The sequence below is a fragment of the Zophobas morio genome, unplaced genomic scaffold (genome assembly GCF_036711695.1).
Source record: "Zophobas morio isolate AGI-343-1 ecotype UQ-CSIRO unplaced genomic scaffold, CSIRO_AGI_Zmor_V1 ptg000046l, whole genome shotgun sequence".
NCBI classification, from domain to species: Eukaryota; Metazoa; Arthropoda; class Insecta; order Coleoptera; family Tenebrionidae; genus Zophobas; species Zophobas morio.
Window position 1 is genome coordinate 2,349,763 of NW_026972151.1, and position 26,318 is coordinate 2,376,080.

General features: G+C 34.1%; 4 protein-coding genes and 1 long non-coding RNA gene across 9 annotated transcripts; 1 reads left to right on the forward strand and 4 right to left on the reverse strand.

The window, feature by feature from the left end:
* Positions 1-3,654: 3,654 nt before the first annotated feature.
* On the reverse strand, positions 3,655-6,384 carry LOC135141973 (retinaldehyde-binding protein 1-like). 4 transcript variants are annotated; one of them, XM_064073598.1, is made up of 6 exons: positions 6,231-6,384; positions 5,403-5,542; positions 4,479-4,635; positions 4,060-4,432; positions 3,905-4,007; positions 3,655-3,846 (listed from the first exon to the last, which is right to left on the reverse strand). In XM_064073598.1, the coding sequence occupies exons 1-6, from the start codon at positions 6,257-6,259 to the stop codon at positions 3,695-3,697; spliced, it is 954 nt and encodes a 317-aa protein (XP_063929668.1). In that variant the 5' UTR covers positions 6,260-6,384; the 3' UTR covers positions 3,655-3,694. The 4 variants fall into 4 exon arrangements, with proteins under 4 accessions (XP_063929668.1, XP_063929671.1, XP_063929670.1 ...); XM_064073601.1 differs by having other exon boundaries at positions 5,403-5,534; positions 6,231-6,383; XM_064073600.1 differs by lacking the exon at positions 6,231-6,384 and adding an exon at positions 5,954-6,219 and having other exon boundaries at positions 5,403-5,534.
* A 393-nt stretch (positions 6,385-6,777) lies between these two features.
* On the reverse strand, positions 6,778-10,704 carry LOC135142208 (alpha-tocopherol transfer protein-like). The gene is made up of 6 exons (XM_064073881.1): positions 10,438-10,704; positions 10,237-10,390; positions 9,818-10,181; positions 9,655-9,757; positions 6,886-7,008; positions 6,778-6,833 (listed from the first exon to the last, which is right to left on the reverse strand). Exons 1-6 carry the CDS (start codon positions 10,556-10,558, stop codon positions 6,778-6,780), a joined length of 921 nt encoding a protein of 306 aa, XP_063929951.1. The 5' UTR covers positions 10,559-10,704.
* An 8,920-nt stretch (positions 10,705-19,624) lies between these two features.
* LOC135142403 (alpha-tocopherol transfer protein-like) lies at positions 19,625-20,702 on the forward strand. The gene is made up of 4 exons (XM_064074115.1): positions 19,625-19,725; positions 19,779-20,142; positions 20,188-20,290; positions 20,343-20,702. Exons 1-4 carry the CDS (start codon positions 19,670-19,672, stop codon positions 20,492-20,494), a joined length of 675 nt encoding a protein of 224 aa, XP_063930185.1. The 5' UTR covers positions 19,625-19,669; the 3' UTR covers positions 20,495-20,702.
* Positions 20,703-23,320: 2,618 nt separating this feature from the next.
* LOC135141975 (uncharacterized) lies at positions 23,321-24,298 on the reverse strand. 2 transcript variants are annotated; one of them, XR_010282448.1, is made up of 3 exons: positions 24,222-24,298; positions 24,048-24,174; positions 23,321-23,523 (listed from the first exon to the last, which is right to left on the reverse strand). It is a non-coding gene; the product is annotated as an uncharacterized LOC135141975 (long non-coding RNA). The 2 variants fall into 2 exon arrangements; XR_010282447.1 differs by having other exon boundaries at positions 24,022-24,174.
* A 443-nt stretch (positions 24,299-24,741) lies between these two features.
* On the reverse strand, positions 24,742-25,901 carry LOC135142415 (retinaldehyde-binding protein 1-like). Its single transcript, XM_064074126.1, has 5 exons — positions 25,721-25,901; positions 25,523-25,676; positions 25,106-25,469; positions 24,956-25,058; positions 24,742-24,903 (listed from the first exon to the last, which is right to left on the reverse strand). Exons 1-5 carry the CDS (start codon positions 25,839-25,841, stop codon positions 24,752-24,754), a joined length of 894 nt encoding a protein of 297 aa, XP_063930196.1. The 5' UTR covers positions 25,842-25,901; the 3' UTR covers positions 24,742-24,751.
* Between the last annotated feature and the right edge of the window lie 417 nt (positions 25,902-26,318).

The following is a 26,318-nucleotide window of genomic DNA, read 5'->3' on the forward strand; positions in this document are numbered from 1 at the left end:
CGCAAACGGGCCCGGATGACACAACGGAAGAAAGTTCAACATCAGGTTTTGTTAACATGCATTTATAGTAACTCCGCATCCGGAAGCAGGTCCGTAACAGACGCAAGTTCTTGCGGTGCTTACGTTCGACCAATACGGTTAGCTATTGTGCCGAAAGAATCCGAATAAATGCGACGAAAATCGAATCAAATTGCTTTAGCTGATTATTAGAGAGCGGATTTCTGTCGGGCTAGGCAAGGCCAAACTCGGTACGGCTCGTACGGGATGGGAATTCATTGCAGTTACGAGCTGCACATCGTTTATTTGCGATTAGAATAACGCTGCTTCATTGCACTTTGCTGTTAATTCTCGTTCTCATTTACTTAGACGTTTGATTAATAAATCGTTAATTGTATTTATGGAATAAGTAACGATTAAATTCAGTGATTATGTATCACCCGCTACTGAGTCCCGGCGATCCAGCGCGTCCCCACCTATAATCGTGACGTAGCCCGACAGAAATCCGCTGTCTACTGATTATTATTATGTACAGCAAGCGACATAACCAAGTGACAACTGTAAATAATAATTTGCGACTGTGATCAATTTTAATAAAAAAGTTGCATAAAAAATGGACACAATATAAGTCAAAAACAACGACTGCACAAAAGAAGATTTAAAATGCATGAAATTAATTGTAATCGACATAGGAATGATTTTATATAGATGTTTATATTATATATAGGTATTTAATATTAATTAAATATTAATTAATTTAAATAATTTATATTAAATATATTGGAATTATATTACTACAAATATTTCTGTAGTTTGAGTAAAGCAAAAACTATGAAAAGCAAATTTATGAAAAAAGTCAAGATTTACATTTAACAGAGAACTTATCAAACGTTGAGACTGATATTTTTATTAGTGTTTAATTAGGGAGCGGATTTTATGAAATTTGCATATCCGTTATCTTTTGCATATAAGTCTTGATATTTAATATGTGCACGAATTATGCTAGTTAGAAATGAATATAGCTATATGGCATATTTTGCATTTTTATACATGTTTGTGCTAGGTTAAAAAAAATATTGTCTTTCTGTCGGCACTTATCTAGAAAGACGAAATTTTATGAATCATGTTGCAAATTTTGTCCTGAGGCTCAAATAACCAGGAAATGGGTTTGTGTTTTATGATAGTTTGGAGCAAATCACTGGGTGTTAAGCCGTCCGTCTAGGTAAATTCGGCTCCTAATTACTTCTGGAAATTCTATTCATTTCCAATATTTTTGTTCGTTATTTAATAAGTGTATTAATTGTATGTTTTAGGTGGTCGAAGGGACGTTATCCTATTACTTTTCATCTTGAGTTTGCATTGAAAACATTTAAAACGGTACACGAGTGCCAATATGTCAAAGTAATTTATAGATTAAATCTTTTCCTGAACTTATTCTTTAAGAAGGAAACCGTGTTTTTTAGCACCTGCTTCAAACCGCATTTCTGTTTACAAATATATGCTTTCGGATCGCCAGCAAAATTTTTTGCTACAATATTTCGAAAAGTATTTAAAAATAAATTGTTGCCAATATACTAATTAAATGGGCGATTATTATTATTATTTTTTAATTTGTCATGTTCATATTTATTTTTTAGTATAAGAATATTAACTTTAACTTTTTTATTAAAGTTAAACACAGTCTCAAATTATTATTATTTGCAGTTTCTGCTCTGTCACTTGGTTACGTCACTTGCTGTACATAATCATAATCAGCTAATGCAATTTGATTCGATTTTCGTCGCATTTATTCGGATTCTTTCGGCACAATAGCCACCCGTATTGGTCGAACGCACGGTTGAACGTAAGCACCGCAAGAACTTGGGTCTGTTACGGACCTGCTTCCGGATGCGGAGTTACTAGTTATAAACACATGTTAGCAAAACCTGATGTTGAACTTTTTTCCGTTGCGTCATCCGGGCCCGTTTGTGTATACGGACAAACTATAAATCCGGCTTTACGGACAAGCCGTACGTGCAGGCCGTTACGGTCGCAAACTCGCAGTTGGGTCCCGGCTATATCACGGCTACAATATCTAAGCAAGCTACTATAATAGGAAGTATAGTAGCTTGCATAGATATTGTATAGAGTCGAAATTTGCGAATAAAAATAAAATAAAACCGGTTCAAACGGAGCCGACGGTGGCTTGCAAATTCTGACGTCACTCTGGCACACGTTGCACAGAGACGTATTTAATATTAAATGTCATCTTTTCCATTATGATATAATCTGTTTCATTTCTGAGCTCAATCTCGTCAATAAAAACGAAGCTCTGTTCACTGTACCCAAGTGGTGGTATGGTATATTCATCGTTGCAGGGGTAGGTGGAGCGAAAAACCTAGTCATCTTAGCAGCAAACACGGCTATAAACTAGTCCACGTGGACTGTTTGTTTCCCGTCATATTTTAGTTTGCTTGAACCAATTGTGTTGCACCAAACGGTTATTACACTTGTTGAAATACATTTTCAAACTTCCATCTTTCTCTAGATCGTCGGTGTCGTAGCTGTGTGACAAATCGTTTGTCGTAGATAGAAAATAGTAAGATTACAGTGGCCCTAAGATTTTGTGCAAACGGCCTTAAATACACCCCTGTGTGATGCGACGCGTGCCGTAGTGACAGAACTTGCAAGCCGTCGTCGGCTCCGTTTGAGCAGGTTTTATTTTATTTTTATTCGCAAATTTTGACTCTATGGATGGCTACAATATCTATGCAAGCCACTATACTTTGGAACTACAATATGTTTAATGAAGTGAACATCTGGTTGTATCGTCACTGGTTTTATACAGGGTTAGTCACGAGAGAATTACTTCTGAAAATTATTTTTACGCAACCCAAAATACGAATACCATGTACCATTTGATACTAACTGAATTTAAAATGAAATGCTTAATCCATGATTGCTTTGAATTTGACAATCTCATTTTGACAATTGTGGAAAAGGAGGTTACGCGAGTGTCCATGGTGGTACCGCAGCCAGTCGGAAATCTCCTCCGGCGCCGCTAATAAATTTGTCAGTGCGCCTTTTGATCTTTTGCAATCGATTAATCACGAGAAAATTATTTCTAAAAATTCCTTTTACGGCATTTTATTCAAAGGTTACAACACAAACTCAAACAAGTAAGTAAATAATTTAACTACTAATCTGTTGAAAATGTTGGGCATTTTGGGGGGATGCTACGGCTTTTTTGTAAATGGATGGCCGAAGAAGTCCAGAGGTTGCAGATTTGCACTTCGAAGAGGCTCTAGGTGACGCAGAGATGGCGAATTAACACATGCACATTAGCGGCGGACAACATTGGTAGAGCACTTACGGCTTCAGTATAGCCCAGATTGATCTGACTGTATGTCGTCGATCCAATGGGGCTCTAGAGGCGAGTCAACGATGAAACAAAATGTTAAAAATTAATTAACGTCAAAGTGACACTGCCAAAGTCAAAGCAATCATGGATTAGGCATTTCATTTTAAATTTAGATAATATCAAGTGGTACAGGGTATTAGTATTTTGGGTTGCGTAAAAATAATTTTCAGAAGTAATTCTCTCGTGACTAACCCTGTATATACAAATATAGTTTGGATGAAATAGGAAGGAGAAGGAAATAAAATAATATTACCAAGTAAAAAAAATATATAAGTATTTATCCAACTAAACTGGTCCTTAATCTATTTCCAATTTTTTAAAACTACCTTGGATTCCACCCTTGTTTTTAAAATTGTCTAGTTTTTTTTGTCTTTTTGTTTCATCGACTATCTGCTTATCTTCCCAGTCAAAGAAGTCTGCATTTTCAGACAACAGTCTCTTAACCTTCTCTGCAATTAAAGATTTTCATGGTTTATTCTATTAAACTAATATATTCCACGATCTTACCATGTAAAATAGTTGTGCTTTCAACAGACCCCCCATAATCTTCCGGGAGGCACTCTGCTGGAACATATTTTACTAACCCATCGACATTACTGTGCAAATGCAGCTAAAATTCAAAATTATAAAAATCCTCTATATTACTATCAAAACGTAAATACCATATCCATAATCTCCATTTTCATGAACGGCTTTATCATAGCTAATATCTTATCCATAAACGGTACAGTATTCACAAAGTGTAGTTCCTTCAGTCTTAAAGGCATTGCTTCTTGTAAGTAAAGAAGAAATTTTTTAATCACTCCAGGTCCTGCCAATGCCACTCTTGTCAAATGACCAAACACAGCTCCCTTTAGATCTGCCACAATTATATAGCCTTCAGAAGTACCTTCTTGATGCAGTTGTAACATACAAACCATATCAAAAATTTTTATGTGTTCAACGAAATGAAACTTTTCAGTACTTGTTTCCATTAGTTTTAAGAACACTATGGTGTGTCCTTTTGGTGTCTTCTTTGGCAAAATGACAGCAAGACTACAACTGGTAAGATGTACATTCCAAAAAAAAAGTCTTTGATTACCTGTTGTCGATGGTCTCTTTTAAGAGCGGTGACGACGGGTTCTTTCCTTTAAATAGTTCGGAATGCTGGGTTTTCGTAGTGAAGAATGTGTCAATAGCGTTCTTAGCCGCTTCATTCTTGTAGTAACAACTTTGTAGGAAGAGAATTGCTTGGAGTTCTACGTAAGAGTGGTAACAATTATTACACTTTTCCGAATGGTAGGAAATTTTGGGAGAGGTTGTCAAGGTTATGATATCATATGACTACATTATGGTTGTTGATGATATACTAATACATACAAATTAATAAAGTTGTGATGATGGTAGTTCTCATTGTTGTTGATTATTTTTTTACTCTTGGTTTTCCCCAATATTTAAATTTCTTACACGAAATAATATTTCTATCTTTCTCGAATTTATTGCTTTAAAAACAATGCGCTAATCCCCTGAATCTCTGCGGTCCGAAAATGGACCGCAACTCGGTCAAAACTATTCCGGTACCTAACTACCTGATATTTGAACAAAATTTCCACGGCAATTCAGATACGATCAGTATGATGACCGCGAGACCTTCGGAAAGATTGCAAACGAGTTAGACCATAATGAATATTTTGAGTTGTTTTAAGACGGTTTTCGGGTTGGTTTATGGGCTTTAAAACTAACAACCAGATCCTTTAACTGTATGCGTCATGTAATAACAGAATAGAACATTTATAGACTTGGAATGATTATAGATTTAGCTCACGACAGTAATGATTATTTATGCGTACATAAATAGCATATTGAATGATATTTTTGTTAAAAAAAAAAACAAACTTGTTATCTGGTTTTGAATTCAGTAATACGAATAAAAATATTATTATACAAAGAATTCTTTTGCATTAGAGTTGAATAATTAAAAAAGTGACTTAACACAAATGTAGTAACCGCAGGCTTTCTAGCTTACCATTAATTTCGGGTAAATGTGCTTGTTTTTTCGCCCAATTCATTAGAGCTTCTACATCTTCTTTCTTCAAATTTTTGTCTTTGTCATATTGTGACTGAACGTCAGCCAGATGGAATGGCATTATGCAGTTTCCTAGAAAGCTATTTTAAAAATGCAAAAACTTTAACACTATCACTCTCAATTATTTTAAATATCATTTATGACTTCTCGGCAACGCTCTACAGCTGATATGTTATGTTACTGTTTTGTTTATTTTTTAGGTTTAGGGAGATGTATACAAATAGTAAGTGCGATCAATGAAAAATGGCTGCAAGGTGGCGCTGGACGAGCAAGCAGCTGTCTTTGTCGTCATCGATATTCACACGGGGGTCGAGAAAGAGAGCCAAACTTCTAGTGCCACCTACCTCGTTGTTACTAAAATATTATGTACATAAAATAATACAAAGAAACCGTGAGTTTTAAATTATTCAACAGTAATATGACATACAACTTTGTTCATTTGGAATTTACAAATACAAATATTAATACTGTTTTTAAATGCAATTTCTTACCAAGAACAGTTGAAAATATCGTGTGATTTGAAGTTTTCGAGTTTTAGCAGTCTAATTCCGAAGTTCAATAACTGATCAGTTGATCACATATTAAAAACTACTGTTTCAATACAACATAACGGTTATATTAAATTTGATGTTTGTACGATAGCAATTACTGAGTATTGTTATCACATCAGGTGTTATCTGAGACAGGTTTATCTAACTGGTCAGATTTCATTTCAGGTGTTTGTGTTTGTATTGAGTAACACAATGCACATATTATTCTAACACCTACTTGTGTGCGTGGAACCTTCGGTGATTCATCAAACACTAATTTATTTTTAAAATTGCATTTCGGATGTTTTGATCAGCAGCTGATGTTTTAGACTTGGTCGCATACTGTGTTGAACCCGAGAGCGCAATGCTGTGGCCAGGTATAAATAGTGTGAGATATAAATAGATGTGCAAGTTGAATACTTTCGGATGGTCATTCACACTCAGCCGCCCGAGTCTTTTGGTATATTTATACCTCTGTTTTGTAACATTTTGAATTATACTTTATAAATCTGTACGCAGTTTAATTTTTCTGAGATAGGAATGGCTGAGCAGTTATTCAAAACATGCTTTTAACTGCTATATTTTTTTCTTTGTACCAAGTGGAATTAAACCTTGATGAGTAACATAACTCGTTACGTGTGTTCTAAATTGTAAACATGCTTTTTTTTAATTCCAGGTTGAAGATAAGTAGGTATTAAATAAGTGGGTCGATTTATATTATATATTTCCCTGTAACTTGTACATTTTTAATGTAAATATAATATGTTCTTTTACTTAATACGGTGTTAACGTTGACTTTTTTTATGTCGTCCAAGTGGTATCACAATAGAAGCGTAAAATTCTTGAAAAATTCTTAGTAGTTTATTAGTCAATTTCCAGTTTCTTAAAAGTACCTTCTGTCCCATAAATATCAATATTCTTCCATTTCTCGCCAGGTCTTTTCTTTTCGTCGACAGTGAAAGTTTCTTCCCATTCAAAAAACGCTTTATTTTTTAAAAGGTCGTTTTGCATTTTATCTGTAACGATATAGTTTTGAGTCATTTCAAGTTACGGTCAATTAGTTATTGAACATATAAATGTACAAAAAAGTGTGCTTAGGAACAAATAAAATGAAAAGAAATGTTGTGTCTTAAATAATACTCTAATTGAAAACGTTAAATATAATAAAGTAATAAGCTAATACACGCAACAGATCTTTGATCTCTGTCACAATTTAAAACGACTTGTTGATAATTTCAGTAATGTTATTATAAATACTGTTGAAAAACAATGATGGCCTGACGTCATCCTATTGGTGGTGCGGATGATTAGCCAAATTTTGATCAACGTCTACTTGATATTCTTAATATACGTACAAAATTTGACAACAGTTAGTTCAGTAGTTTCGTAGATTATGTCTCTAATAAAAATTGGGGGCAGACTAACAGACAGATAGACAGATAGATTGACGACATACAGACGGAAACGGGGGACCACTTAGCTTACGCTTACGAAGTAAAATGAAACTTGTAGAAAAAAGAAAAAAGGAAGAAACATAACCATAAAGTAATACTGTTTATAAGAGTAACGGAAAGTGTATCCATGTAGTCCAAACTTTTTTTTAATTTTAATTCTGTAGCGAATAATAAGAAATTATTTAAATACTAGCTTTTCGCTCGTGGCTTCACTCGCGTAGACGATTCGTTGTATTGAAGAGCATTATTACCAAGTTTCAAGTAAAAATATGTTGAAGAGCATCAATACAAATTTTCAAGTAAAAATCACCATAAAAAATATTTCCTCAAACAAACTTTGTCACCCCCTTTAATTCTTAGGGACGGAATCTTGACAAAATCTAAAATCCGTGTTTCATTATTTGTGTTGAAGAGTCTTGATATTAAGTTTCACGTAAAAATTTACAGTAGAAATATTTTTCGTATACAAACCTCGCCACCACTTTTCACCCCCTTAGGGGCTGATTATCGGAAAAGGCTTAAATACGTGTTTCATTATGCATTAATAGTAAATTCCACGTCAAAACTTTACAATAGAAATATTTTTCCAATACAAACTTAGCCACCACTTTTTACCCCCACGTAAAAATGTAAGTTTACAGTAGAAATATTGGTCATATATAAATTCTACCACCTCTTTTCCCCCCTTAGGGGATGAATTTCGAGAAATTCCTTCTTAAACGATGCCTCCAGTATAAAATGAACATCCTCTTCAAGTTTCAAATTTTTATCAACAACGGTTTGGGCTGGGCGTTGATAGATCAATCAATCGGGACATTGCCTTTATACAGGGTGTTATTGAAAGGTATGTACAACAAAATTGACAGTTCTTCGCGAAGTTTAAGAAGTCTGAAAAACTTATTTTGTGTTATCAAAATTATAAGGGGAAAATGAACCCTTATCCAACCTTTTTAACCGTTACTGAAGGATAAATAGGTAAAATTAATTTATTTTAGTAAATCTTAGCAACTGTAACAACAAAACTTTTGTCAACACTAAATGTTGCTATACAAACGAAATATGATCTTTTTTTTTATCAGAGGCGTACAACGAATTTGGACCACTTTAAACATTATTAATTTAACTAGAGATCGTTATTTTATTAAAGAACCATTCACTATTGACACATGATGTACAAATTAGCAAAAAAAGAAGACAAACAAACGCACAATCAAATTTAATTTAACAAAATAACAGAAACAGACCAAGTACGATATTTTTCTAAAGAAAAAAAAAAAAAACAATAAAGGAGGCTGTTGTTGTAAACAGTGTTTTTCATCATTTGATTATAAATCCGGCAATTAATAAACGTTTTCACGCGAAAACAATTCCATTAACTTTTACAGACGTCTCTCAAATTGTCGCTCTGCTTATGTTATATTGTTAAATTAAATTTAATTCTGCATGTATTTGTTTACTTTTTTTTTGCTAATTCATACATAATGTGTCAATAGTGAATGGTTCTTTAATAAAATAACGATCACTAGTTAAATTAATAATTTTTAAAGTTTGGTTTTGCGAAAATTTTCAGGGTGGCCGTTTTTTTTGCCGGTCAGTGTGTATACAGGGTGGCCTAAATAAACGAAACAGACGGGACCGTAGGCGCTGTACTTCATTATGTGAAAATTGTTCGATCAGGTCGATATCAGCGATATCATGTCCACATTTTGTCATAAAAAGCGCTACCAGAAGTAAAAAAACAAACAGCAGGGCAGCAACATTACACAACCTTTGCAACGCTGCAGGGAGCACAAAGGCACTAAAGAAAAGCCTGGGAACGAAAGTCGCGAATGGCAATCCAGAAAGATCCTGATCACCGACTTCTAGAAGGAAATACGGGTTTAAATAGAGGCGACGGTTGGGAACGGATTTTTCATCCAGTGAAGTCAAGAGTGTCCAGTGAAATTCGTCGGAATAATTTTGTACATAATCGCTGCAATAGTTAGTCGTGTAAATGCGAGTTATTAAGAAATACATTGTTGAGTTTCATCCACGCCGAATTTATTCGCCCGCAACGTAACAGTACCATAAAAGCAAATACAAACATGTTAACTAAGAACAGTAAAATAGTCTCGACTTGAAGAGGAGTAGAAGTATTACGAATTTTATTTTTTCTCGTTTATTTTCCCTGATTTTATATGTATAAGCAGTGTAATAAATGACACTTACCATGTAATACAGTTGTACTTTCAACCGATCCACCATAATCCTCAGGTAAACATTCTAAACATACAAAATTAGTTACACTATCTAGAGAGTCGTGTATATGTATCTATAAAAAATGAATAAAATAAAAATAAATAAACAATTAGGACTTTATGTTTAAGAGCACCTTCTCTGCAGTCTCCTTCTTGAGCAAGGGTTTTATTAAAGCCATAATAGCATCAATAAATGACCCGAGGTTATAAAAATGGAGCCCCTTTAATCTTACAGGCATAGCTTCTTGTAAGTAATAGAAGAAATTTTTTAATACGAGCGGATTTACTCTAGCAGTGTGACCTAGCGACCAGCCTGTACAATCTAATAATATCACGTGACCATTGGAAACGCCATTTTGGTACCGTTCCAGCATGACCATCATATCGAAATATCTATATATATTTTCAAGATTAAAGTTACTTGGGTTTTTGTTTATAAGTTTAAAAAGGTACACTGTATAGCCTTCTGGCGTTGTTTTTGGAAGATTCGCACATAGCCTAAAATTGGATTGTAGTTTTGTTCAAAATTTTTACCAGTGTATATAGTTATTACGCAATATCAATGGTGGTCTGTACCGGTGGGGACGAAGGATCTCTGTTTCTAAACATATGAAAAACTGTTTTCGATGTGAAGTAATTGTCGATGGTGACTTTAGCTGCCTCGTTGCTATAATAACAACTGTGAAGAAATAGAATTGCTTGTAACTCTGAAAGTGAAATTCTCGCATTATGTGTTTGTAGTATTGTAACTTACCATTTATTTTTGGAAGATGTGGTTGTTTATTCACCCAGTCTATCAGTGCCTCTACATCCACTTTCTTAAGATCTTTGTCTTTCGAATATTGCGATTCAAGATCTGCTAACTTTAAGTTCATGTTGAACTGTTACGATTTTATCAGATAACAAATAACAAGCTTTTGTAGACTTTGCAGCACTTCTGGCGAATATAAATCTGATGAAACTTAATAATTTAATGAGTTTTTGCATAGCCTTGTAGAAAGTCGTCTCGAATCCGGTTTTTCTGCTAATGGGAAAGTGGACAATTTTGTTGATTAATTATTCTAATTTGTAAACTGAGGAATTAAAGAAATATAAATGTGCAATTATATTAATGACCATAAATAAGTTATTTCCAGAGATTAAATTAATAATTACTGTTACTATGGAGGCGGAGGCACTAGATAAATTTTCTATTTTTAGCAAACTTCTTGATCTTGTTTACTTAGTTTTAGTGTGACCACAATAAAATGAATTCAAATATCAATGTGTGAGTAGTTTAAAACATTTATAAATTTTTAGCCGTTCCTGTTTTTTGTTAATATTTTTTAGTTATATTTGTTACTTTTCGGTTCTAAATTCAATAAAAACATACTTCAGTGTCAGAGTGGTGTAGTAGCAACCAGATATTGCTTTTATAGTTTGAAATGAAGTAATCAAAAATGAACAAAAAAATATTAAATGCAAAAATTAAGTTATAGAAGAAAATTATTTTGTATGGTCACTAGAAGAAAAATAGCTATCGTTTGCACAGGTTTCCGTTATATTAAACACTCGTCCAAGCAGTAATAAATATAATATTTTAATAAGTTTACTCTATTTATTAACTGGACACGACCATATGAATTTCGTCAAAAATCTGATATATTTAAAAATGTTGTTAAAAATGTTTACAATTTGAAAAGTGCCAAAACTATCTAAAATAAAAAAAGGGAAAATACTAAAAAGAACAAGAGCGTTGTTAGAATATAAAATTAGTGGCAGGTTGAGATCATTTATAACGGTTTATTTTTGTTTTACTATTTTTCTATATTTCGGAAATCGCTGTGCTCATTTTCAACAACGCTTTTTGACAAATTAAAGCGTCTGGTGGTTGTCAAATGTCAAAATTCAATTCCAAAGCCTTCGTTCCATTCGCAGGTGTAGCGCAGGGGTCAAACTTGGGTCAACTATTTTTTTTATTTATTCATGATCTCAAATTCGATTAACAGCGAATATTTCAAAATGTAAAATTGTGTTCTTTTCACGAAAGCAATTCATATTCTTCGCTGGTTACAACATTAATAGCTACAGTACTAAAAGGTTAGAAGCGTTAAGGATTTGGGAATAGTCTTTGACCGCGAGTTAATGTTTGAAAATTGAGGAAATAATAGGTATACGTTTTCAAAATGTTTTTTCCTTATGAGATCTAGGCTCGAATATGAACGTTTACATCCTCAGGTTGTAGGCTATACAGAGAACTTCTTAAAGCTTTTGGTATTGAATCAAGTTAGTGTATGTTTGTTTTAACCCCTTAATTAAGATAATCTTTATAATTGCATTTTTAAAAACCTCAGCTGAGCAACTTTAAACCATTGTTTTAATGACTCAATTTTTTTTTGATTCGTTAGTTTGCTTGTCAACCATATTGACATCAAGTCAGAGAAATTTTCTTTTACTAACTTTGTGATGTACCCATTTGAAAAATTGGGTTCGAATAGGATGGACAATTCAATTACCCTACAGGTTGATAGTTTGGGGTTGGAATGCAAAGAGTTTGGTAAAATTTAAGCGCACTTGAGCTAGTTGTTTCAGTTGTGGTGAGTGTACACACTTAGCAGTTTATAATTTCACTAAAAAGTAATTGTTTAAACAAAAATGAGACCGCATTCGACGCCATGGTCTTCCTTAACTTAGTGTAAGATTAGTTTGTTAACTATTTTCTAATTTGAAATGTTATGGATTCCGCTAACATTATAATTTTGTTTTACAGTTTGTAAATTCACCATTAAGCTTTTTTACCGTCCATGGTAATAGAATTTAATGTATGTAAAACACGTGGCTGAAATTCATTAATTCAGGATCAACTTTTATTTAAGTTATTATATTATTCATACTTCAAAGTGAACGTGGGAAATCAAATTTTGAACTCAACTGAGTACAACGAAGCTACCAAGGCAATCATAATATTACAAAATTGCCCATGCAATTGCACTACAGTCCAAAATGTAATTACTTACCAAAAAGAATAACATTTCTTTGTTACTGTTAAACTTCAAATATTTGATTTTTCAGTTCATTTATTTCCTTTGATATTTCTGATTGCAACTTATCAATAATGAATTTTGAAGATAAAGGTCTTTCATTATTGCAATTGGTCGTAGAAAAAATAGTGTACAACTTTCATTTAATGGCCATTAAGACACGCGTATCATTACGCCAAAGCTCGTGTCGTAATTCTCACACTCGTGTCTTAATGGCTATCATTAAATGATCGTTGATATGCATTGATTAGATTAATAACAAACTTTCGAGATCCTAGAATTACAGCATACAAATTGGTCTGTTATTATTCTCTAATTTCACTCCATTCCCAAGAGTCTAGCATAACTACTTTTTAATATTATTATTATTGTTATTAATGATATTCTTAATTTGAAATTTTTGTAAACACTAGACAACTATTAATGATTTTATGTAATAAACAAGTATTTTGTTGACATCGAACAAACAAATCAAGGTCTTAGATTTCTAGAACGTCAGAAAATTAATTGATTGGTAAACAGTTCATGCTTTAAAAACGAGGTAAGTATATGCTTACCTGGTGGACCAATGTTTAACGTGTTTAAGTCTTTGGGTGCTTCACATGTTATTCACATGAGGAAGAAACTATTTACCTTCTAAAAATATTGATGCAATTCATGTAAAGACAACAATGATATTTAATAATAATATTAATATTAATAATAAAAAAAAAATCTTCACACAGTATAGAAGGCATCATCCAAAATCGTCGATTGAAAGATTGTCATTACCAAGACAGTATGGAGGAAAGGGTTTCCAGAACCTAGAAAACTTATATCAGAGACAAATCTCAGATTTGAAGAAGTATTTCTTGAAACGAGCGGAAAGAAATGAAATGTTTCGCACCATCACAAGAGCAGATTTGAACCACACACCCTTAAATCTGTCGAACACCGAAGAAATCCACACACCCACACAATAGACAAAATAATAAGTGGGCTAAAACAAAAACAACTACATACATGGAAAATTCTACAAAGACTTAGAAGAAACTCATGTCAATAAGAAGATGTCATTGATTTGGTTAAAAAAATCAAGTTTGTATGCCGAAACAGAAAGATTTGTGTTTGCTATTCAAGACCAAGTAATCAATACCAAGAATTACAGAAAATACATCATCAAAGATCCGAACATAAGAAACGACTGCTGTCGCCTCTGCAAAGCAGAACCTGAAACGATCCAGCACATAATCTCCTCCTGCAGCATCCTAGCACAAACTGACTACAAAGCTAGACACGACAACGCCGCCAAAATCATCCACAAAGAATTAGCAACACTTATGAACTTAATCGAAGATACGACACCCTATTACACTTACATTCCATCTCCGCTCCTTGAAAATAACAAACACAAATTATACTGGGATCGCACAATACTTACTGACTTAAACATTACAGCTAACAGACCAGACATCATACTTATCAAAAAACACACGAACAACATTATTCAAACATACCACACCAAGATTTCAAAATATCTACAATTATCGATGGAAATGAAATCCATGTTGAATCTTAAAAAAATTTCAATTCTACCCCTAGTTATCTCTAATGTAGGTGTAGTTCCAAATAGCTTAGTTGAGAATTTAAAGTCTTTGCATTTGAATGATTGTCAAAATTCAAAAAGCTGTTTTGTTAGGAACATGTCATATTGTTCGTAAGTTTCTCGAACAGTCTGATCATGTCAGTCAGATTAGATTAGCACCAGTAGGTCAGAGTAGTGTAGGTCACTTTCCAAGTGATGCGCGGATAAATGGTCGGTAGTTACGCTAGACTTTTGGGGATGAGGTGAGATTAGAGAATAATAGCAGACTAATTTGTATGCTGTAATTCTAGAATCTCGAAAGTTGTTTTGTTCATCTAATCAATGCATATCATTACTTGGTCTTAGTACCCGTAATGATAGAAGTCTTGCCTGAATGCCGGTCATTTCCGGGTCAGTGGTGGGTCTTAATAATATGTCATTTATTGTCCAACAGATTTACCACTTATAGGACAATATTAATAACAATTATTAAGTGTGATTAACAAAATAAAGTTAAATAAAGAAAATTAACATTAAAAAAATTGGTCTAAAGAGTTTAGACAGTACTTCCCTCGCTGTCGGAAACTTGACGACTGCATGCCTATTGTGTTTTTTTTCTCATTACATTTTTGTAGTGGGAATTTAAAAAAAAATTGCGATGACGTCATCAACATTTTTGCAAGGACACGTATATCAGTTGGGATAGATGTAGTGTAATACTAAGAATAAAATTATTATATTCTCAAATTTTCGGGAAAATGAATTGGGTCGTTTTGAATATTGATTTGTAATAATCAATAAAATAACGAAACAATTTACTCACGTATACGTATCAGAGGCAACTGAAAATCGTGTATGTATAAACATTCTTAATTTAAGATGACAGGCGTAACAGCATACGTGAGAGTCAAACAGAGAAACTGTAAACAAAACGACCATCGGTTTTATTGCTTCGACTTCCGCTTATTATATAAAACATTGGGTTTTATTTTAATTCTTGACGGTGAAATTCACAATTGGTTGATTATAAACATGTCTATTTCACATTCGCGGAACCAAGTGAGCGCATAAAACAAATGCAGGTCTGTAATGTTAAAGTCGATGTAAATAAGCGTGCTACCCTTATGTTTCAACCGAGTTTTTCCTTCAACAAATTTTGTGTCTACCAAATTGGGTTGGTTGGGGTGTAATACTAATAATAAGTGTTGCCTTTAATTTAATCAATAAAATAAATTGACTTCATTAATTTTTTTGAACCACCTCTTAAGAAAATCTAAAAAATATGAATGGAATGATAAATCACAAGTACAAACTCATCATATTTTTTGCATTTTAGATAGGATTTATTCAGCAAAATTTGAGGGTGACGTCATCAATTTTTTTTAGGAGGGATGAACAAATACATTTTGAACAAAAGTTTACCATGCTTATAATAACTTTAAAATATTCCCAAGATTTCAAAGCATTCGGTTTTGTAATTCCTGATTAAATCGATAAAATAAATTCACGCCTTCATTAATTTTTTTGAGTCACCCTGCATATGCAAATCCAAAAATATGATTGGAATGATAAATCACAAGTACAGACTCATCATATTTTGTACATTTTAGATACGATTTATTCGGCAAACTTTTGAGCTGACGTCATCAGTTTTTTGTAGAAGATAACCAAATATATTTTGACTAAAAATTTATTATGCTCTTTATAACCTTAAAACATCTGCAAGATTTCAAAGCATTCGGTTTTGTAGTTCCTGATTAAATCAATAAAATAAATTTACGCATTCATTAATTTTTTTGAGTCACCCTGTATATGCAAATCGAAAAAATTTGAATGGAATGATAAATCACAAGAAGAGACTCACCATATTTTGTACATTTTAGATAGGATTTTTTCAGCAAAATTTTGTGGTGACATCATAAATTTTTTAGGGGGGACGACCAAATACGTTTTGATCAAAAATTTACCATGCTTATGATAATTTTAAAATATCTTCAAGATTTCGAAGCATTCGGTTTTGTAGTTCCTGAGTAAATCAGTAAAATAAATTTACGCTTTCATTTATTTTCTTGAATCACCCTGTATATGCAAATCCAAAAAATATGAATGGAGTGATAGATCACAAGTACAGACTGATCATATTTTGTACATTTTAGATATGATTTATTCGGCAAATTTTCGAGCTGACGTCATCAAGTTTTTGGAGGGGATAAGCAAATATATTTTGACTAAACATTTATTATGCTCTTTATAACCTTAAAACATGTGCAAGATGTCAGAGCATTCCGTTTTGTAGTTCCTGATTAAATCAATAAAATATATTTACGCATTCATTAATTTTTTTGAGTCACTCTGTATATGCAAATCCAAAAAATATGAATGGAGTGATAAATGACAAGTACAGGCTCATCATATTTTGTACATTTTAGATATGATTTATTCGGCAAACTTTCGAGCTGACGTCATCAAGTTTTTGGAGGGGATAAGCAAATATATTTTGACTAAACATTTATTATGGTCTTTATGACCTTAAAACATCTGCAAGATTTCAGAGCATTCGGTTTTGTAGTTCCTGATTAAATCAATAAAATATATTTACGCATTCATTAATTTTTTTGAGTCACCCTGTATATGCAAATCCAAAAAATATGAATGGAGTGATAGATCACAAGTACAGACTCATCATATTTTGTACATTTTAGATATGATTTATTCCACAAACTTTTGAGCTGACGTCATCAAGTTTTTGGAGGGGATAAGCAAATATTTTTTGACTAAAGATTTATGATGCTCTTTATAGCCTTAAAACATCTGCAACATTTCAAAGCATTCTGGTTAGCAGATTAAAAATTAAATTTCAAAATGTTGTTTTATAATTTTGATTTTTTTTCCAAAAATCTGGACGTTTCGGGTGAAAAGTCGATTCAGAGTTGTAAACTACATGTGTAGGACTATGTTATTTTATACAATTGAAAACCCATTTACTATGTACAATTTTGAAGTGACGTCATCGCATTAGTGGTGGGGATGATTAGACAAATTTTGGTTAGCGTTTTACCATCTACATGATATTCTTAATATAAGTACAAAATTTCACAACAATCGGTCGAGTACTTTCGGAGATTATCTGTCTAATAAAAATCCGGGACAACAGACGGACAGACGGACGGACAGACGGACAGACAGACGGAAATGGGAGACCTATTTCTTCGTCTTCTAGGGGTCATGAAAGATCGAGAAAACGTAAAAGTAGAGAGTCGGCCGACGGACTCGATTACAATACTTCCTTTGCTTACGCTCGGGAAGTAAAAAGGACCAATATTAGAGCCCTGCGGAACTCCGGAATTAGCTGAGAATTTATAAGACACATAACCACTAGTTATAAGCAACGTAAGATGTCCTGTCTTTTAAATAAGAACGCATTAACAGCAATGAATCCTCATACAATCCATACAAATCGAGCTTTTGCAAAAGAATACTGTGTTGAATTGAATCAAAAGCTCGAGTGAAATCAGTGTAGACCACATCAGCTTGACCTCGAATATCAATGATTTCACTTAAATATTGCGTGATAGTGGCTAAATTACTGTAGACCGACCACTAATAAAGCCATGCTTATAGGGAGAGATATATTTTTTTACATTACTGTAGATTGTTAAATATAGTGATTGTTCAAAAACTTTTGAAAAATTTGGCAATATAGAAATCTATCTGTAATTCAACACATCTGAACTATCACCTTTCTTCAAAATTGGGCAGATCCTGGCGCATTTCCACTTTGATGGAAAGGTTGAAGTTTTAATGGCAAGGTTGAAAATAATTGACAATGGTTTTGCAAATGCATATTTACAATCCCGAACAATGAATCTCGGGATTAGATCGTCTCCCGCTGTTAATTTATCATGAAATTTGGACATTATATTAATAAGTTCAAGTAGGCTGACGTAAGGAAATTGAAATGGTAAAGCGTTACTTGAAGATTGAGATGGAATGTGTGCAGAATCACTTGAGTATGATTTTGAAAAATTGTCTGCAAAAGCATTAACTATACTTTGTGGATCAGTGTATTCGGTAAAACCATTGTAAACTCGACCAGGAATTCTTGTAGAACTTAATTTAATGTACAAAACAGGTAAAACAGTTAAGATCGGTTGCATTTTTACTTTTCGAGCGTATGCTAAGAAATTATTGTAATAGGGTACATCCGGCGAATGGCCACTTTCATGTTGTTTTGACGTTTTATGACCGTCAGAGTATAAAATAGACCTCCCGTTTCCGTCTGTTGTCTTTTGTATGTCTATCGTTTGTCATCTCTGTCAATACTTATTTGACAGATAATTTTAGAAACTACCAGATTCCCGGCTTAGTGTTTGCTAAATTTGTTAGACCTAGATGTATATTCGATTTACTGTTCAACTGTTCAATTTTTAAAATTCTTAAATAATTTTTGCAATGCCATGATAAATGCATTCATATTTTTTAGATTTGCTTATACAGGTAGCTCAAAAAATGAATGAATGAGTCAATTTATTTTATTGATTAATTAAATCAGGAACGGCTCATTCCATTTTCCCAGAAAATTTTGGGAAAACAATACTGTTATTTTTAATATTACAGTGCATCAATCCAGGTTGATATATGTGTCATTGCAAAAATGTTGATGATGTCATCACCAAATTGTGTAAAATAAAAACTCAACTCGAAAATGCTGAATATGTTTCATTGTACTTTAGGTGTAAGGGAAGTTTTGTCGAAACAACTTTGGACCAATTTTTAATTTGGGTTGTGTTTGTGGCACCATTACTTGTATGGGTGAAGGCCTTGGATAGTTTATATTTTTCTTTTTCCCCACTCTGTACAGACTTTGAGTAGCATTTAGTATACATAGTAAGCATGTCCTCAATTCATGTATTTAATACATATAATTGCAAAACATTCATTACCTATCATAAATAATCTTCGCATTTAAACTCGTCAGAATTCAATTCAGTTGCTTGAAGGTTAATTCAAAAGTTATATACAAAGTTTCGCTAAAGTAGTATCTACGCTGTTACTGTATAGCGCAAACATATAGAAAATCTTCTGATTTCTGGGATTTTTGCTCGCATTTGACACCAACAATTTCAATAATTCACGATGGAACTGATATTAGTGGACGTCGAATCACAGTACGCCAAAGACAAAAATTTGAAAAAAGAAGACGTAGAGGCACTTTTAGACTGGGTGAATAAACAACCACATCTTCCAAAAATAAATGGTAAGTGACAATATTACAAACTCACAATATTAGAATTTCATTTTCAGAATTACAAGCAATTGTTTTCCTTCACAGTTGTTATTACCGAAATGAAGCGGCTAAAGTCACCATCGACTATTTTTTCACAGTTAAAACGACATCTGATATGTTTAGAAATAGAGATCCGTTATCTGCACCAGTACAGAATGCCTTTAGGACTACGTAACTACCATTTAGACTAGTAGAAATATTTCAAATCTTCTGACCAATTGCAGCCTCTGTTCCATACTTTCCAAGAAAACTCCCGAAGGCTATGTAGTTTGCTTTTTCAAACTGTTAGATTCAAATCCAAGTAACTTCAATTTTGAGAATATAATCCGATTCGCTGATATGGTTAACACACTGGAACGATTTCAATGTGGCATTTCCACCGGTCACGTGTTATTGCTAGATTTGGCAGGACTGTCATTAGGACACATTGCTAGAGTAGGTCCTCTTTCATTAAAAACATTTCTCTTTTACTTACAGGAAGCCCTGCCTGTACGATTGAAGAAAATACATGTTTACAATGCAGGGCAATTTGTTAACACGCTTATGAATTTAGTTAAACCTTTCCTGAACAAGGAGACTGCAGAAAAGGTACTATGACAAAAACATGAGATTTTATTAACGAATGTTTTGCAGGTAATTATACACCAGTCATTTGACAGTTTAACAAAAGATATACCTTTGGAATGTTTACCTGAGGATTATGGTGGCTCAGAACAAAGTATCGCTGAATTACATGGTAAAGTAACTTATATTTATGAACATGCTGTAAAAATACGATCTTGTTACAGCGAAAATTAAAAAGAACCTCTTAGAAAACAAGGCGTTGTATGAGTGGGAAGAAACTCTCATTTTGGACGAAAAGAAAAGACCCGGTGGAAAATTTATGAATACTAATACTTATGGAGCTGATGGTACTTTCAAGAAATTGCAACTTGATTAACGTCTTTAGAGAAATAGTTAGGAGCCTTCCATTTTTGTTTAGTATATGATATAAGATATAATATATCCCTATTTTAAATTTAATGGCAAGCTATAAAAACTGCGAAGCATTATGGGATATTTGCCGATAACACAGGTCTACAAAATAAAAAAAGCCTTATGACTCCTCCTTACAATCACTAAAATGTGCCAAAATAAGGCAAAACGCCGTGTCCCATTTCATCCATCATAACATCTAAAGACTCATACGACATAATATTGTTACGAAATAAACCCATAACCTCCCCGGTGCGACGCCTATGAGTTTTTCTAGTATGTGTGTCGATGAACGGTTACTCAATCTAGAGCCGGTTACCGGAAGTCTCGAAGTGGAATCGCGATGGATGTTCGTGAAAGATCTCGATCGGAGAAGTATGGGTTTAAATAGAGGCGACCGTCGGGAATGGATTATTCAGCTAGTGAAGTCAGCCAAGAGCGTCAAGTGAAATTCGCCGGAACAATTTCTGTACATAATCGTTGCAATAGATAGTTAGTCGTGTAAATACCGGTTATTAAGAGATAAATTGTTGAGTTTTACCTACGCCCGATTAATTATTCCCCCGTCAAACGTAACAATATGTTCCTATTGGCAAACACAAATCTTCACGGGAATAATTTTTATATTGGATTAAAGTTTTTCGTTTAAAAAATAAAAATTGAAAACGAAAAACTTATTTTCACTTCCCGAGCGTAAGCGAAGGAAGTATTGTAATCGAATCCGTCGACCGAATATCTACTTTGCGTTTTCTAGACCCCTGCATGAAGATCCTTGGGGGGGGCTGCGCTACCTCAGCCTTTTCCGCTGTTAGGCTTTAAGGCGTACCCTGAAGGGCGAATCCTCCATCAAGAAGCTTTTCACGATCCCTTCGAGTCCAATACCAAATGCGGGTCGACACTGGGGTTCGGCAGTCCCCGATGGAGCTTTGCGCCTGTCCCGAGGTACCAGGCTTTGTTAGTTCGAGGGGGCACCTCGATGAGATAGATAAATACTGGTGAACCCTCGTCACCCGTATCCTTCCTTGATGTGGATCGTTTGGACCACCCCCCAGCACGGTCTGACGTCCGTTGCTAGCTACCCAGTCCGTACCTTTGGAGGTGTGGTTGGCTGACTTGATGGGGTGTGAAATAAATTTCGGCCTTTTGAAGCAAGTGAAAAAAGCAAGTCAACTCGGAGGTAGCCGCTACACTCCCCAACTGCTGAGTTGAGTCTCCCTAGATAACTTACTAAGCCGAAATTGAACCGCAATGATCCTAATTTGAACCATCATTTGAATTCATATTGAGAGGCAAAGTTCACATATAAAATTATCTTCCTCTCCAATCCCGGCGCATTCTTCATGAATCCACTTAGAACATCGGCTACAGCAAGTTCATCCCTCTCCACAACGTGACCTTTTGTAGGTGTCTCCACAATACAGGCACTCTGTGTTTTCTTCGCCACTCTCTTCCTCTTCGGGGCTTATCTGAGGTGTCGACGGGTTATGCTTAACTTTTTTTACTGTTACCTTATTTTTTTTCCAAATAAATATCTTATCACATTTTTTCCCGCGATTGCTCTACTCCTTTATATGGTGTGCTTGTTAATTCCATAGCAGATTGGGATGCCTTGCCTTGTCATTCACTTGTTTTTTTGCTTCCGGTCGGTAGTGGCGAAATCTCGTACAAACTGAACTGTTTTTTTATTGACTGAAGGGGCGAGGAATGTCTTCTGCAAGACGGAATAAGAGATTCGCTCATATTTTTGGCAACTAGTTGATGGAAGGGGCGAACTAAGTGAAGAGCAGCTTTGTTGTTGACCTGGAGTAGGAATGACCCTATGATCTAGTGGGGAATGTAATACTTCTGACGAATGTCTGGTTAAAATAGAAGATACACTAGTATCTTTAATATAGCTATTTGATGGAAAGGGTAAGCTAAGTCAGGAGCGCTTTTGCTGTTGGTCAGGGAAAGAAGTGATCATACAATCAACTGGTAGGGGTAAGATTGCTGTGGGCTGTGGGAGACTCTGTGCCTTCCGCTGTGTCAGATTGTAAAAGAGTAGATGATGCAAAGTCATGATCTTGGAATTTATGATGGTTTACTGGACAAATTCCTGCTCGTCTGAAGACTCCTGCTGCAGTTCCAACAGTGGTTGCACGGCCGTACGCTTCTCCTATCAATACTACCACATTATAAAAGATATTGGAGTTCGAGGATTAGCACGCATCCATGATTCTTGGACTTGCACATAACAATTCTGTAAGGGTTTAAAGAAAGCCATGTCTAAAGACTGAAGTCAATGGGTAGTATGACCTGGCAAGTGGAGCAAATGGAAATGATTTTTTTTGCAAACTGCAAAGCCTCTAAATATTTGCCATGCGTACAATGTCCATCTAATAAAAGCAAGACAGGTTTCTCAGAACCGGATTTAACTATTGAATGAAAGTGTTTTAACTACTAAGAAAAAGCTCCGAATTAATATATCCACTGTCAGAAATTTCGGAAATACTACCTGGAGAAGCTCCAGTTCTTAGTTCTAGAATACTTCGCTTTCTTTTATAAATGATCATCGGTGGAATGTAAAGGCCTGTTGCATTTATGCAGCACACCGTAGTAAGCACTCCTCTTTTTCCACTAGTGATTCCCCCAACCTATCTTTTACCGTGTTAGCAATGATTTTTTGTTTTCTTTTTTGAACCGTACTATAACCTGATTCATCTATGTTGCAAATGGTGTTCGATATAATTTTATCCGCAAGTTGCTTTAAAATATCAAAAAATTCCATGACTCGTTGTTTATTAAAGCCTTTTTCAAACGTAGTAGATCGCCCTATGACTTTCTTGATATCGTTGGCTACTTTATTTTCGTGGTTAAGTGTCTCTTTAAAGTCGCTTTCGGCACTGCAAATCTTCTTTGGCGCTCATTAAGCCCGACCCCACTAGAGCGATACACTTCAACAAACATTTCAAGGTCCTGCTGAGTGCAACGTCCGTACTTTCCTCTTTGGATATTCTGGAAATGAACAAGATTTCTAATTAGTTAAAAGGCTGCCTTTTGGCTCGTAGGGCTTTTAATACATTTTCAAAATGCAATATCTCTATTATTAGCAGACTTACTGTTTTTTAATTTTATTAAAAATTTTGCATCACATCTTTAAAAATCAAAAGTCTCTTTTTTAAGGAAATTATGAAACGCGGTTTTTGTCACTGCTTTCAGTTTACAAAACTATGTATTATGTAAATCCTAAGAAAACATTGTCCACCGTTTTTGTCAGTGAAAATAAGAAGGAACAGTTATATAGTTTTAAGCTGAAAACAGTGGTGAAAACCGCGTCCCGAAATTTTCATAAATAATTAAGGTGTTGACCTAAATTTCACCACAATTTAGTAAAAGATGATAATCGATTATTGCGTTTTATCCTACAAGTAATGGACAAGTTATATTTAAAATTTCATAACAATAAATCTGTTAATACTGGAAATATTACATTCTGAATACGATTGAACACACCACAAGAGCCAAACGTGGCGACTCGCCTTAAATAGAACCGCTCCAATGTAAGATGCCAAACCAGGTTCAAATAGGGCACCTTTACGAATTTTCTGTCCATCTAACCTCCACCTTTTATCTCAGTGCTTAACAGCTTTACTTTATAGTAAGATGCTTTAAAACACTTTAAACATTGTGTAGAAAAATTCAAAAATACTTACCTTACAAACACAACAAGTTATCACTTTACAAACAAACTAGATTATAACATCATGATGTGGAGATATTTTTACGTTTTTTTTTTACAATAGTGAAGACAGTATTCTTCAATTTTACTAATTCAGCAGTTGACTTACAACTAAAGTTTTTGTTCCATACCAACAGATGTCACTTATATATGCCCAATTAGCTAAAATGACTTGGTTCCAAATTAGGAGACGGTTCAAACTACGCAACCCTCCCCTATTCTACTCACGGGTGGTAATGACGACTACTCACTCAGAAGAATTACATACCCGCCATGCGGTTCGTGTGTAAAAGTGATGTTCGTGAGTATCGCCATTGTTACCCGCTATTGAATAACATATTGTGGCTTATCAAAATTGTATAATTTTGTCACCAAATAGAAACAAACTAAGTATTACAACTGGTTTGATGAATTATTATTTATCAACCAGTGTCACCTAATGCTTCGTAGTTTTTATATCTTCCTAGAACACAAAGGATTGAAACCCCATAACTATTTAACATGTTAATCAAGTTCTAATTTCTTGAAAGTACCATCGGCCCCATAAGTATCAATAGTTTTTGATTTGCCACTTTGCCTTTTCTTTTCGTCCAAAATGAGCGTTTCTTCCCACTCATACAACGCTTTGTTTTCTAAGAGATCCTTTTTAATTTTCGCTGTAACAGGATCGTATTTCTATAGTATGTCCTTAAATTTAATTAACTTTACCATGTAGTGCGAAGATACTTTGTTCTGATCCACCATAATCTTCAGGTAAACATTCTAAAGGTATAAATTTTGTTAAACTATCAAGTGACTGATGTATAGATATCTACAAAATATTCGTTAATAATATAAATCGTGTTTCAATTATAGTACCTTTTCTGCTGTCGCTTTGTTCAACAAAGGTTTAAGTAGATTCATAAGTGTGTTAATAAATGGCCCTGCATTGTGAAAATGTATTTCCTTCAGTCTTACAGGCACGGCTTCCTGCAAGTAAAAGAAAAACGTTTTTAACGCGAGGGGACCTAGTCTGGCAGTGTGTCCTAATGACCATCCTGTCATATCTAGCAATATCACGAGACCCGTGGAAATGCCATATTGATATCGTTCCAGCGTGTTAACCATATCGGCGTATCTAACTATATTCTCAAAATTGAAGTTACTTGGGTTTGTATCTATCAGCTTGAATAAGTAAACTATATAGCCTTTAGGTGTTTTTTTGGAAAGTCTAGTGCAGAGGCTGCAATTGGTATAAAGATTAAAAACAAAATTACTAATTTAAATGGGAGTTACGTAGCACTAGTAGCATTTTGAACTGGTGCAGATAAAGGATCTCTATTTCTAAACAAGTCAGACGTTGTTTTGACTGTGAAAAAATTGTCGATGGTTACTTTAGCTGCTTCGTTTCGATAGTAGCAACTGTGAAGGAAAAGAATTGCTTGCAACTCTGAAAATGAAATTCTAGCATTATGTGGTAATATTGTCACTTACCATTAATTTTTGGAAGATGCGTTTGTTTATTCGCCCATTCTAAAAGTGCTTCTATGTCGCCTTTTTTGAGATTCTTGTCTCTTGCATATTGAGATTCGACGTCTGCTGATATCAGATCCATTGTGAATTGTTTAAATTATTGTTGGTGTCAAATGTGACCAAAAATCCCAAGAGTCAGGTAGTTTTCTATTTTGATGTTTGCGCTGTCCAGCAACGCTGTAGATACTGCTTTAGAGAAACCTGTGTATTACTCTTATCAGGTTTGAGTTAACCTTCAAGTAAATAAATTCAGTGTAGTTTGAACACTAAAATAATTTATGATAGGTAATGATGGTTTTTGAAGTAACTATTTAATAAAATAGATTTTTTTCAGTAATTTAAAAACTGCAATTCATTGTTTACAGAAAAAAGTTGTAGATCGGAGTCCAGAATCCAAGTTGATTGTCAAAACGGGTTTCGTTGGAATAATTTCCTATGATTTTTGTTCATGCTTCAGAATTTTCTACTTCATTTTGGTGTTTACACTTTTATTGTTAGTATTGTAGTCAGTGGCACACAATGTAGTATTTGTTGTAATTTTTACAAAAATTTAATGAAA